Source organism: Dendronephthya gigantea, unplaced genomic scaffold, assembly GCF_004324835.1.
Source record: "Dendronephthya gigantea isolate DGI-Jeju-01 unplaced genomic scaffold, DenGig_1.0 000094F, whole genome shotgun sequence".
NCBI classification, from domain to species: Eukaryota; Metazoa; Cnidaria; class Anthozoa; order Malacalcyonacea; family Nephtheidae; genus Dendronephthya; species Dendronephthya gigantea.
The window spans coordinates 874460-886458 of NW_021163104.1; the positions used below are offsets into that span (position 1 = coordinate 874460).

General features: G+C 33.5%; 1 protein-coding gene across 2 annotated transcripts; it reads right to left on the reverse strand.

Annotated features, from left to right (window-relative positions):
- Positions 1 to 1865: 1865 nt before the first annotated feature.
- LOC114533767 (techylectin-5B-like) lies at positions 1866 to 9598 on the reverse strand. 2 transcript variants are annotated; one of them, XM_028555360.1, is made up of 6 exons: positions 9535 to 9598; positions 6959 to 7109; positions 6020 to 6252; positions 5335 to 5383; positions 3138 to 3515; positions 1866 to 2199 (listed from the first exon to the last, which is right to left on the reverse strand). In XM_028555360.1, the coding sequence occupies exons 2-6, from the start codon at positions 7068 to 7070 to the stop codon at positions 1922 to 1924; spliced, it is 1050 nt and encodes a 349-aa protein (XP_028411161.1). In that variant the 5' UTR covers positions 7071 to 7109; positions 9535 to 9598; the 3' UTR covers positions 1866 to 1921. The 2 variants fall into 2 exon arrangements, with proteins under 2 accessions (XP_028411161.1, XP_028411162.1); XM_028555361.1 differs by lacking the exon at positions 9535 to 9598 and adding an exon at positions 8447 to 8507.
- Between the last annotated feature and the right edge of the window lie 2401 nt (positions 9599 to 11999).

Consider the following 11999-nt stretch of genomic DNA (forward strand, 5'->3'; position numbering starts at 1 on the left):
TTCGTAGATTTATCTCTATTCTTGTAAATATTGCACTATTTTCCATTTTTCTTTGTATTATTCATACGCCCCTCCTGGAAATCAACTATTATTAAAGTTGAGTGGGGCTAGCGTGTTTTAGATAGATAGATAGATAATTTAATAATTCACACACATTGCAGTTACATAGCACTGAATTACGTGGTGATTACAGGTGAAAGTAAGCTAAAAATTATGTTTTTATTTACAATAATTGAGCTAGTATAGCTATAAAAATTTACAGTACAGTATAGATTATAAAATTTAATTATTTATTTAGGCAACTACTAACAATAAAAGAGTTTTTGAACCGGTCAGTAAGAGATTTGGGGATATAAAAATGTTTCTCCGTACGCAACTCATACGTTAGGGGAGATTCCGATTTACACACTAACTCGTTCAATTTATGGCTTGGATCAGCTAAAATTTGATTAAAAAGTTTCTTACATGCGGATTCCCTTCGTGCGTGTAATGTTTCTAACCCACTTTCGATCAATCCATCCTTGTAATGTGCAGACGGATAGACAATTCGGAGAGCTCGTTTCTGGACGCGTTCAATTTCATCACTGAGGTATTTTGGCAGTGCATGATGAAACACTGTTGAAGCGTATTCCAAAATAGGGCGAATTCAAGTGGAGTAGAATTGTAGGATGTCTTTATCAGATACTTTTGCACGTTTCAATTCAACTAAGAAATATATCCGTTTCGAGGATTTTGAAATAATGTTAATGACGTATGAGGTGATATAAATAAAGTGATGATGATGACTAGAGTTTTCAAGTGATATACCAGTGAGATCTCGTGTGATTGTATTGTGATTTTATTCAGTTTTATTAGATTACTAAGTGAATACAACACGTGATATAACAATAGTGCCAATGACAGAGTCTTGGTTAACCATAGCCTAGCAGCTTGTGCGCAGGTCCCCGATTAGGGCCTGGATTAGGGTGATGTAGCCTGCAGCAAGCGACGCTGGGAGTCGACCGAGAGCAAAATAATAATAAAAATAACCAAGCTGAAACTAGGATAAGAATATACAGGAAGGACAACTTTGGATAGAATAAGTCTTTGTTTTGTCCTCAACATTGCTCAAACTGATACTAAACGTTCAAAGTTGTGTGCCTCATCCATGTCATATTGCTGCTGGCAATTCACCATCTTTCTCGTATTGCGTGCACGTCATTACCTGATGGTTTGGAAAGTCTGCCAAGCCCATCTGCCCGTATACACATGCAAGCATATAGTCTATTTTTAAAACTCAAATTACATAAGTTTCCTGTTTCCTTCGTAGCTATTCTCTTTTTATTTACTGCGACAAGCGAAGATATAGCTGTCATGAAAATTAGATTCTTCTAATTATAATAAACAACTTAAAATACACTTTCATTTAGTCGATTCATTTTTTGAACTTTCATCTCGGATTAGACCACAATTAACAGAATAAACATGGTTTGGAGACTAAATAAAAGTACAATACAACTCATTAACTATGTTATGGTACAGGTTTATGCAAAACATGGCTCCTTTCTCGTCAAGTGTCTATTGTATTTCAGCCAGACGTACCAATGGGATTCGCTTTGCTAAGCTCCTCAACTTTGACACGAAAAATATGTTAATTATAAGATTGCTATTGGTTTATCTGTGCAAAATACAATAGACACGTGATGACAAAAGAAAAAAATTTTGCTTCAACATAGTTAATAAGTTGTATAGAAGTTTTATGTGGTCGCCAAACCATGTATATTCTATTTAACTAAGATTAGGTTAAGCGTAGGGGAGAATCTCCTATATACATATTTTTATACACTATTTCAAGAATTTATGAAAACCACTTTTTTAAAGAACACTACACTTTTTATCAAGTAAACCTTATTTCTTTTTAGTTCTTTATTGTTCAACAACTCTATTTTTTCTTTCCAAATTCACGTGGTCGTATCTTCATCGATGTTGATTTCAGAGAATAATGAAATCCTTTCCAAGTGTCCCAGATGACTCCCTTAGCGTCCGATTTGTATGTGCCATTAGGATACAAGCCATTTAAATTGGATTCATGACCATCATAATACCACCAGGCACCTTTGAATTTCACCGCACAGTTACCACCATCCCAAATATCATTGTCAGAATCATTGGTGGTGAAAGCCATTCCGTCATGTTTGCTCAACGAGTTTCCCGCTGTACCTTAATGTAAAAGTATATGCACGACCTCTTAAAAATAAAATAAAATTAGAAATCAAAATACAATATACACAAGTAGATATGAGCTAACGTGCAAATTGATTGGATCCCTACTTGACAGATATAATGAGACATTAATGCTAATATCTACCTAGTAGAGGAACGTAAACAAAATTGTGGCAACATTTGGGGAGTTAAGCGACGAACGATGAAATTCAAGTTTTCCTTGTTAAAAGTACACCAGAGTGCACAGACAGAGCAACAAACTTTGAACCAAAAGAATTCAACAGGTAGGTTAAAAACTACATGTTTACAAATTGTTTTTACAAAAACGATTTAATTTGTTTGTGTGTGTTTTTCTGTATTAAAACGTTCGAAGAAAAAAACACGATACGGGATTTAATTATTTATTTTTTATAAAACAAATGTATTCACTATTGTTCCAATTACAAATAAGTTTGAAATTTGTTTTTATCCCACGCTTGTGTATATGATAAAACAGTTATTCTATTCGCACTCGTCGTATATGACTAATAGCTAAGGCTGCGCAGTGCGCCTCGTCGGCTACCAGCGTTGAAATGCGGATACGAATGCGAAACTTTATCGAAGGAACGGAACGGCCGGATATTGGGGATAAAATGCGGAACGAATATGGGGTAAAATACGCAATGGATATCGCATTTTCTTGAAGAAAAATATTAATAAAAATGTCACAACAAGCTGACTAACATTTCATTCTAAATACTTGAATAAAAGTCGATGTTCGTAAAGTCTTGAGAATGAGAGGTAATATTTTTCACCGAAATTCTTTTAATTGGTTAGAACGAACCTGGATGCATTATTTTGAGAGGTGACTTTAATACAAGGAGTTTTGTAAAGATATTGTAAAGAGAGCTGGACAATCCAATAAAATCACATTCAGTTTAATGTGAAATGCTTACCTTTATAACCTCCAACATTTAACTTGTACTTCTTATTTTTGCTGCTGACTTTAAATGAATCATAATGAGCGTATCTGGTATCTCCAGAGAAATCTTCCATGTCGATACGAAGTTCATTTTGTGAAGTATTTGTCATCATGTATATTTTGTCAAGACCAAGCCAATATTCTCCGCTCAAGTTACCAAAACCGTGTTTGTAATCTTGCCATCCTCGGTAGAAGTCAACACTTCCATCAAGACGACGTTGAAATACAGTCCATCCTCCACCTGATGTTTTCATATCACAAAACACTTTGAAACTTCCGTTTCCATCAGGATTAATTTCATGAATTCCACTTTGGTTATTTCCGTTTTCATACAAATCAGCGCAGTGGAGACCTAAAAAATATCATGATTTTACATGGCTTTATATCATGGTATTACTACTTATTGGTCCAATAAAATAATTATTTCTTGTTTTAAACCTTTGTGATAGATATCAGCACAGTCTTTTCCTAAGTATTTGCATATGGAAATTAGCTTGAAAACTATAAGTTTATATTGTTTGTGTTCAATGGTGCATCCGCTATCGAACAGCAACATATCGCGGACTCATTTACCAAACTTGTTAGTGACGGCAAACTCTACCAGACTATCGTTTCCATTAAAATAACTTCTTAATAAGAATGGAAAATCAATGAAGCGCCAAAGGCTATTACTCACATCATAGACAATTCAGAAGACAGGGACTGGAAACGGTATTGTTTTCGCGTGCGCTCTCCGTGATACGGTCGGCATAATTTTGCCGTTCACGTAGAACTCCATTTTTGAGAACAACAATAGAGACACTTCTCAGCAAAAAGACAACGCACGCAGTTATTAGGTTATTTGTAGCCTCAATAACGCAAAGATTATGTTGATGATTAAGAGTTTATTGTTTTTGTTTAAACTATCTGCAAATGAGGCTCTAAAACTTGCCTAAAGTAAATTTAATGGGCACATATTTCGAGAACAACAATGGCGACTCTCGGTGTAGCAAAAAATACAACGGACGCAGTTTTTTGATAATTTAACTTTTCTAATATATTTAGACATTAATATTGTCACTTTAGGAAGCTTAAACAGTCCGATTCCTTTTGTCCAACGGTTTGTCCCGCATTGATTAAAGGCACAATTAACACCCAGCATCAATAAAAATTAAATTTTTCCTCATTCTAATTGTAAATTTGTGTATAGTTTGTAATTATGCTAAAATCTCTGTGCTAAAATACTTGAAGACAAATGCAGATGTGCACGGTAATGATGACGTCACACCACAAAACGGAAGACAATAGGATAGGCCATGGAATTCATCTTCATCATGAAGTCTCCAGACCATTCCCCTAGAGTAACTATGATTAAAACGATGTTGGAAAATGCGATAAGTGCACAGTTTATTTATTGTGTCAAATATAAAAATAACCCTCTGAAACTAGGTCGAAAAGATTTTATAAGGTCCCAACTAGATACATATTCAACGAGAACAAAAAATCAATTGTCACCTTTCAACATCAAAACACGACGCATGCAGTTATTGGCGATTCTTAGCTTTACAAGCGCAAAAAGAGGCTGATAACAGATGTATACCCTGTCTGACACACTAATCTGCATGTAGTTACAAGTTGCAGTCGCTGTCCTAATGCATTCTTTTCTAATATAAGATGCTATTTTTCAGTCGTCAAAGAAAGTTTATAACTTTGATTTTAAGTTACCGGGTCCCAAAAAAACTATCTATTTTTACGTGCGTATATTTTTTAAGCAAACACTTCTGGAACTGGAACTATGAACACTGTTTACACTCAAAATGAAAAATGAAAACGCACTTACCTTGAAAATTTATCTGACTTAAAGGTCAGGTAGAAATATAATATTTATATTTAAAAAATCCTTCAAAATAAAAAAATTATGCAAACTTATGCTGAATCTACTTCGCATTATTTTTTCTGACGCAACTTAAAAATTGACGTGATAAAGCCATATTACGGATGGTGTGTCAGCATTATAGGTGTTTTAGCTTGCGTTTCCAGTCCCTCCCTGTCTTATGGATGGTCTATGCTCACATGCACCTAGTCGTTGCAAGATATGTTTTATTTGTCCCCGTTCGTTGCCTTGTAATATAGTTAGCAATTTTTTTACAGTTTTGAATAATTTAATTTTTTTATATCTTTATAACACATACCTCTTTCATTTTCATCCGACGTGTTTTTCAAACAGGTTTTCTTGTAACCCTGTAATGAAGAAGAATTCTTGCTTTTTTGCTGTATACGATGATGACAACGCTAATCCTTCCAACAAAATGAAACCTTGCTATTAACGCCGTCAGGTTTATGTTCAGCACTTTTTATTTAAATGTTATAGCGAGAATTGATTTATATAAACTTACCATATGATCTGAATAACACAAGAGTAATTATAGGCATTTAAATAAACAACAAAAATTTTAATAACAAACATGTTTCGATTTAACTATAAGCGATCTTCAGTGCGAATGAATTAGTTATTTTCATTGTGAAATATATAAAGTAAAATATAAACACAAACCAGACCATAAGTAACAAACAGGTTCTGCATTTTAATACTATTTTCAAGTTTAATTTTTGTCTGTCGTGTTGTTCTGCTTATTATGCATATCTTCTATCCTTTTATGTTGTCAATCATTGTTGTCAATCATCGAGTATCACCTCGCCTGTATCATATTTCTACTTTATATAATTATTTCACAATGAAAATGATAATTCATTCGCACTGAAGATGGCGTATAGTTAAGTCGAAACAAGTTTGCTATTAAGATTTTGTAATTTATTTCAAATGCTTAATTTAATTAATATAATGTTGAGGATATACTGTATGCCGCTAAATCATACCTTTTGTGGTTTAACAAGATAAACATAATCATAGGAAGAATTCTTCTCCAGTAATCTCTCAGATGTATTGTAAACCACGTTGTGTAACATTTCACAATTTGAATCATTTTTTGAAGTTAATATCCTCTTGAAGTTGATAGATCTACAACATATCTCAGTTGCACACTCCATTACGCAATCTATCCATTCAGAAACGACATTTGTTTTAACAACTGTTACATTCAGTCTGAATCCTAAAGTGTAAAATAATAATTTTAAGGAAAACCTTCGCATTGCTAAGCTTTAAGGCATTTCAATGTCGTTTCCATCTCAGTTCGTCCAGAGCGAGTTCAGATTAGCCATGCTCAGTTTTACGGCTAGTAATAACGCTAGCTGCTCTATTTTGAAACTGTTGGAAACGATCAGTAAGTGAGACGCCAATTGCGTCCCATGCAATAATCTAAGTGTTGGATATATATCCACATATCGGATGATTATCAAAAAACAATACCAATTTTTTTGACAATTTTGTCTTGTGTCGAGACCTGTGTTAGGTGTGCTCAATGCGTTTATTTCAAGTTTTCCGCAAGCATTGAACCATTGTATTCCAACAATTCAGTTATACTGATACAATTCATCTATAAAATTTTAAAATTTGTGACCGGCAAAACTGGCATCCGAAATATATATCTATTCCTCCATGTCGATGAAGAAGAAATTTTGAATCAATTTTAAAATTTCTCGATCAGTTAACTGTCATCATTCCAAGCAAGATTAGGCCTTCGATGATTGATAAAAAAAGGGATGAATTATTTAGTCCTCATTCGTAATTTATATCATTTAGAAACAGCTTTGGCGAGGTATATAGTTTTAATAAAAACAAAAAATTCTGAAGATCCAGCAGACATGCAAATTTCCTGGATTCTGACAATATGTTGATACTGATAAACTTTACTTTACCTTCAAGACTAGAATTGTAGCAAATATTTGCACTTGTATCATTTGATAAGGCATTTACGACTACAAGTGATATACATGGGACATATAGGGATAAGAAAGGTTTAAATTGCATGTTTCTTCAACTTTCCGTTGGAATGAGAAAAATTTTTTCCTGCAATGAAAATAAAAATTAACTCATATAATCCTGAATTTTCTTTACTGGAAAGCAAAAGTAATTAGAAAATTATATTCACTTGCTTAAATTGCGTGAAGCAGTATTTTTTTGGTAAATTGATTAAAACGCAACATTTTGCATGACATGTATTCAGATTACCGCTAAAGTTGAGATTTTTGCCTCGTGGGGAAAATACTCTAACATACTTAAACAATTAAGCTGCAATAGCAGATATTTTTCGAACGTCAGTTTAGGCAAGTTAAACATTAATTGTGCGACATAATTGAGGCAAACTCGTGACTGACATTCATTTGCGTAACAATAAGCACACACAGTTTGTTTATTCTTCTCTCACGGCGCTAGGCAACAAGGTACTGCTTGCTTTCATATGAACGGCTTTATTAGATAAAAGAATAGACTTGTATTTTACACTAAATCTCTAAAAGGCTTGAAATATTCTAAAGCTAAAAATATATCTATTGTGTCATCTAAGATAACCTCAGTTTCGTGTGTCGTAATTTCGCGGCAAATGCTGGTAACCTGCAATCTTAAACTGCCGACTAATTTAATTTTTATTGTATTTTTCAAAAAATTTGCTTTTTACATCAAAATTTTAATTGTATTACAAACGGACAGTTCGGGAGCACAATTATTTTATTTTATGTCGCAAGGCGAAGAGCCTCGAATTGCGATTTATGAAGATAAGGCTGCTAGAAAAAAGCAATATTATGCATAGAGGAATGCTTCAAGAATTTATTTGTCGAATGAAGACACGAGATGGCGAGGCTATTTATCGTCGACTCGCTACAGACGTTACTTTCTCGCTGTGCTACAATTAAAAATATATAAAATTTAAAGTAACGGTTAATTTACAAGCTTCGCTTTATATCTTCTTCAAAATATAATAATATTTTCTTCAAAATATAATATAAAATAAGCAAATTCATCACAGCTGGTTGAGCGAGATTGAGAAGAAACTAAGAAAATTAATACGACCCGTACGTCAAGTAAAGATTATATAACAAACGTAAACAAGCGTTGTTATGTGCGGAATATATGCGCACAACGGACTTTACATCATCTTTAAATTGAGCCACCAAGTCTCTTGAATTGCATTTCGAGAAAGCTGATGTATATGTTTTGATATGAATTACACTGATATACTCTTTTTATATAGTTTCTTTGTTAACGTGGTTTTGAGGAAAATGTTATTAAGTACCTGTTATCTAAGAACATCTATAACCTAAAAATGTAACCGAAATTACTCAAAATTTTGGCTGCATTTTCCGAAGCAAAGTCGGTGAAATAAAATTATAATGTTTAAAATGACTTACCACAACTGTGATCAAGATATACTGGGATTATTTCAGGACTTTACATTATTTCAAACAGCTGGTTTGCGTAGAAACAACAGTACGAACAGTAATATACATAACAACAGCAAATGCATTGTTTTAAGTGCATCTTGAGAATTAGCGTCTATTATTGGCCAGTTTCTAGACAGTCAAAGAGCCGAAAACTAAATGAAACTACTCTCCTTCACAGTAGGTAATTTGACTTAATGCTCCGGAGTAAGCAGCAAAGTAGAAAAATGCCTTTGTGTTATTTTTGTCATTATTATTTTACGTCTGTTTTTGCACAAGTTTGTTTTGGCGCGAAATATATTGAAATAAATCTGCCAACTCTTCAACAATCTCCCATTAATGGACCTTTTGCATAATAGACCAACTTTTTATTTAGGCGACAAAAAGGGAATTTCCGAAACGTGCATACTAAACTCAGTAAAATTGCCAATTGTTCAATTTCCTAAATTTATAACAACATGCAATTTTTGCATGAAATATGTCTAGTTACAAACTAACCGTTTCACTGGTACATAATCTTTGAATACATTAGTCTTCTTACAAAAGCAAAATTTTCTTAAATGAGGTAGTTCTTTAGCAATACAATCTGGTTCATTACCATATTTGTTAACCCGGCTAATAGCCTTGCTCACAATAAAAGGCTTGAAATATTCTAAAGCTAAGAATATATCTATTGTGTAATCTAAGATAACCTCAGTTTCGTGTGTCGTAATTTCGCGGCAAACGCTGGTAACATGCAATCTTAAACGGCCGACTAATTTAATTTTTATTGTACTTTTCAAAAAATTTGCTTTTTACATCAAAATTTTAAATGGAACCGACCAAGTCTTTTGAATTACATGTCGAGAAAGCTGATGTATATGTTTTGATATAAATCATACTGATATGCTCTTTTTATATAGTTTCTTTGTTAACGTGGTCTTCAGGAAAATGTGATTAAGTACCTGTTATCTAAGGACATCTATAACCTAAAAATATAGCAAAATTACTCGAAGTTTTGGCTGCATTTTTTGAAGCAAAGTCGGTGAAATAAAGTTATAATGTTTAAAATGACTTACCACAACTGTGATCAAGATATATTGGAATTATTTCAGGACTTTATTTCAAACAGCTGGTTTGCGTAGAAACAACAGTACGAACAGTAATATACATAACAACAGCAAATGCATTGTTTTAAGTGCATCTTGAGAATTAGCGTCTATTATTGGTCAGTTTCTAGACAGTCAAAGAGCCGAACATTAAATGAAACTACTCCTACTACTCCTTCACAGTAGGTATTTTGACTTAATGCTCCGGAGTAAGCAGCAAAGTAGAAAAATGCATTTGTGTTATTTTTGCCATTATTATTTTACATCTCTTTTTGCGCAAGTTTGTTTTGGCGCGAAATATATTTAAATAAGTCTGCCAATTCTTGTCGAGAAAGCTGATGTATATGTTCTGATATAAATTATACTGATATAGTCTTTTTATATAGTTTCTTTGTTAACTTGGTCTTGAGGAAAATGTGATTAAGTACCTGTTATCTAAGGACATCTATAACCTAAAAATATAGCAAAATTACTCGAAGTTTTGGCTGCATTTTCTGAAGCAAAGTCGGTGAAATAAAATTATAATGTTTAAAATGACTTACCACGACTTGATCAATATATATTGGAATTATTTCAAGACTTTATTTCAAACAGCTGGTCTGCGTAGAAACAACAGTACGAACAGTAATATACATAACAACAGCAAATGCATTGTTTTAAGTGCATCTTGAGAATTAGCGTCTATTATTGGTCAGTTTCTAGACAGTCAAAGAGCCGAAAACTAAATGAAACTACTCTCCTTCACAGTAGGTATTTTGACTTAATGCTCCGGAGTAAGCAGCAAAGTTACTAAGCATACTAAACTTAGTAAAATTGCCAATTGTTCAATTTCCTAAATTTATAACAACATGCAGTCTTTGCATGAAATATGTCTAGTTACAAACTAACTGTTTTACTGGTACATAATCTTTGAATACATTAGTCTTCTTACAAAAGCAAAATTTTCCTAAATGAGGTAGTTCTTTAGCAATATATTCTGGTTCATTACCGTACTTGTTAACCCGGCTAATAGCTTTGCTCACAATAAACCATTGTTTGTGGTAGCGAACAGTTGCTTCATAAATCCCATTATTTGGTGATGTCGTAAATTGGATTTGATAGCGACAAAAATCTTGGTGTTTGGGTCGTGATTTGTAGCTGAACACAGGTAAGAGATCGTTTGTCTGTTCAAATGACATCAGTTTATCATTTGGCTGTTCTAACGCAGCGTAGTTTACACTTTTTAGTGATAACTTTTTACTTATTACGCTATTTTTATGTTGCTCGTTGGCATTGTTTATGAATTATTATATTATTAATATATTATTATTATTATAAAAGATAAGTATTCCCCATAGGGTTTTTCAATACCTATTTAAAATAAAATGACTATTTTAATACTATATTTACAAGATACGAAAGCTAAAATATATAACAAGTTCATAAAATGAGGTCTTAAGATTTTGTTAACCTTTCAAAGTATTTATTTGACATGTTACCCTTTAATTTTCTTTTAAATGCTGTTAGTGGGAGGTTTTTTAATTCTATATCTAAATTATTCTATAACTTTACAGCTCTATATCTAAAACTCCTCTGTCCTGTTGTGGTTGAATATAGAGGGATATGTAGAGAATTATTGTTTCTTGTAACACGATCGTTTAATACCCTGCGTTTATGAAATCGGTCAGCCAGATATGGAGGAGCTAACCGTTCATGCATTTATACATGTACAGTAGGTGCTCTTTGACAGGAAGCCAACCAATATTCCGTAGAATTGGTGTGATATGATCAAACTTATTTCCGTTAGTTATGATTCTACACGCAAAATTCTGGACGGCTTGTAATTTCTTTATGTTTGATGAGCTCGTATTTGACCAGACTGTAGAACAATAATATAATTTGCCTTTGACCACAGCGAAAATAATGTAGGTCAACGTGTTTCTGTCGAAGCAGTGTTTGACACGGTTTATTTGGCAAAGTTTTGCCATACAAGCTGATGTGAGATGACTAATGTGCTTATTATGCAGTCTAGGGTCATTCCAAGATCATTTACGAAGGTGACAGGTTCAAATTGTTTTATTGAAAAATCCAAAGACATATTTTCTGGCAATGGGTTCAACAACTAACGTGTTCCAACAAGGAGAAACTTGGTTTTTCCGGGATTAATTAATAGCGCGTTTTTGCAACACCATTCAGCCACAAAACGAAGGTCAAACTCGAGCTTATGTTTAGCTTGTAGCACTTCTTCGATGGGAAATGACAGCGATATTTTGGAGTCGTCAACAAACGAGTTCAGCTCACTTGTTTGTGTCACTGTTGGAAGCCGGGTCGTTTGTATATATACAAAAGAGCAATGGTGACAAAATGGCTCCCTAAGGCACACCGTGGGTAATAGGAAGGGCAGCAGATAAAGATGACCCGATGCGGACCTTCTGAGTACGTCCAGTTAGGTAACT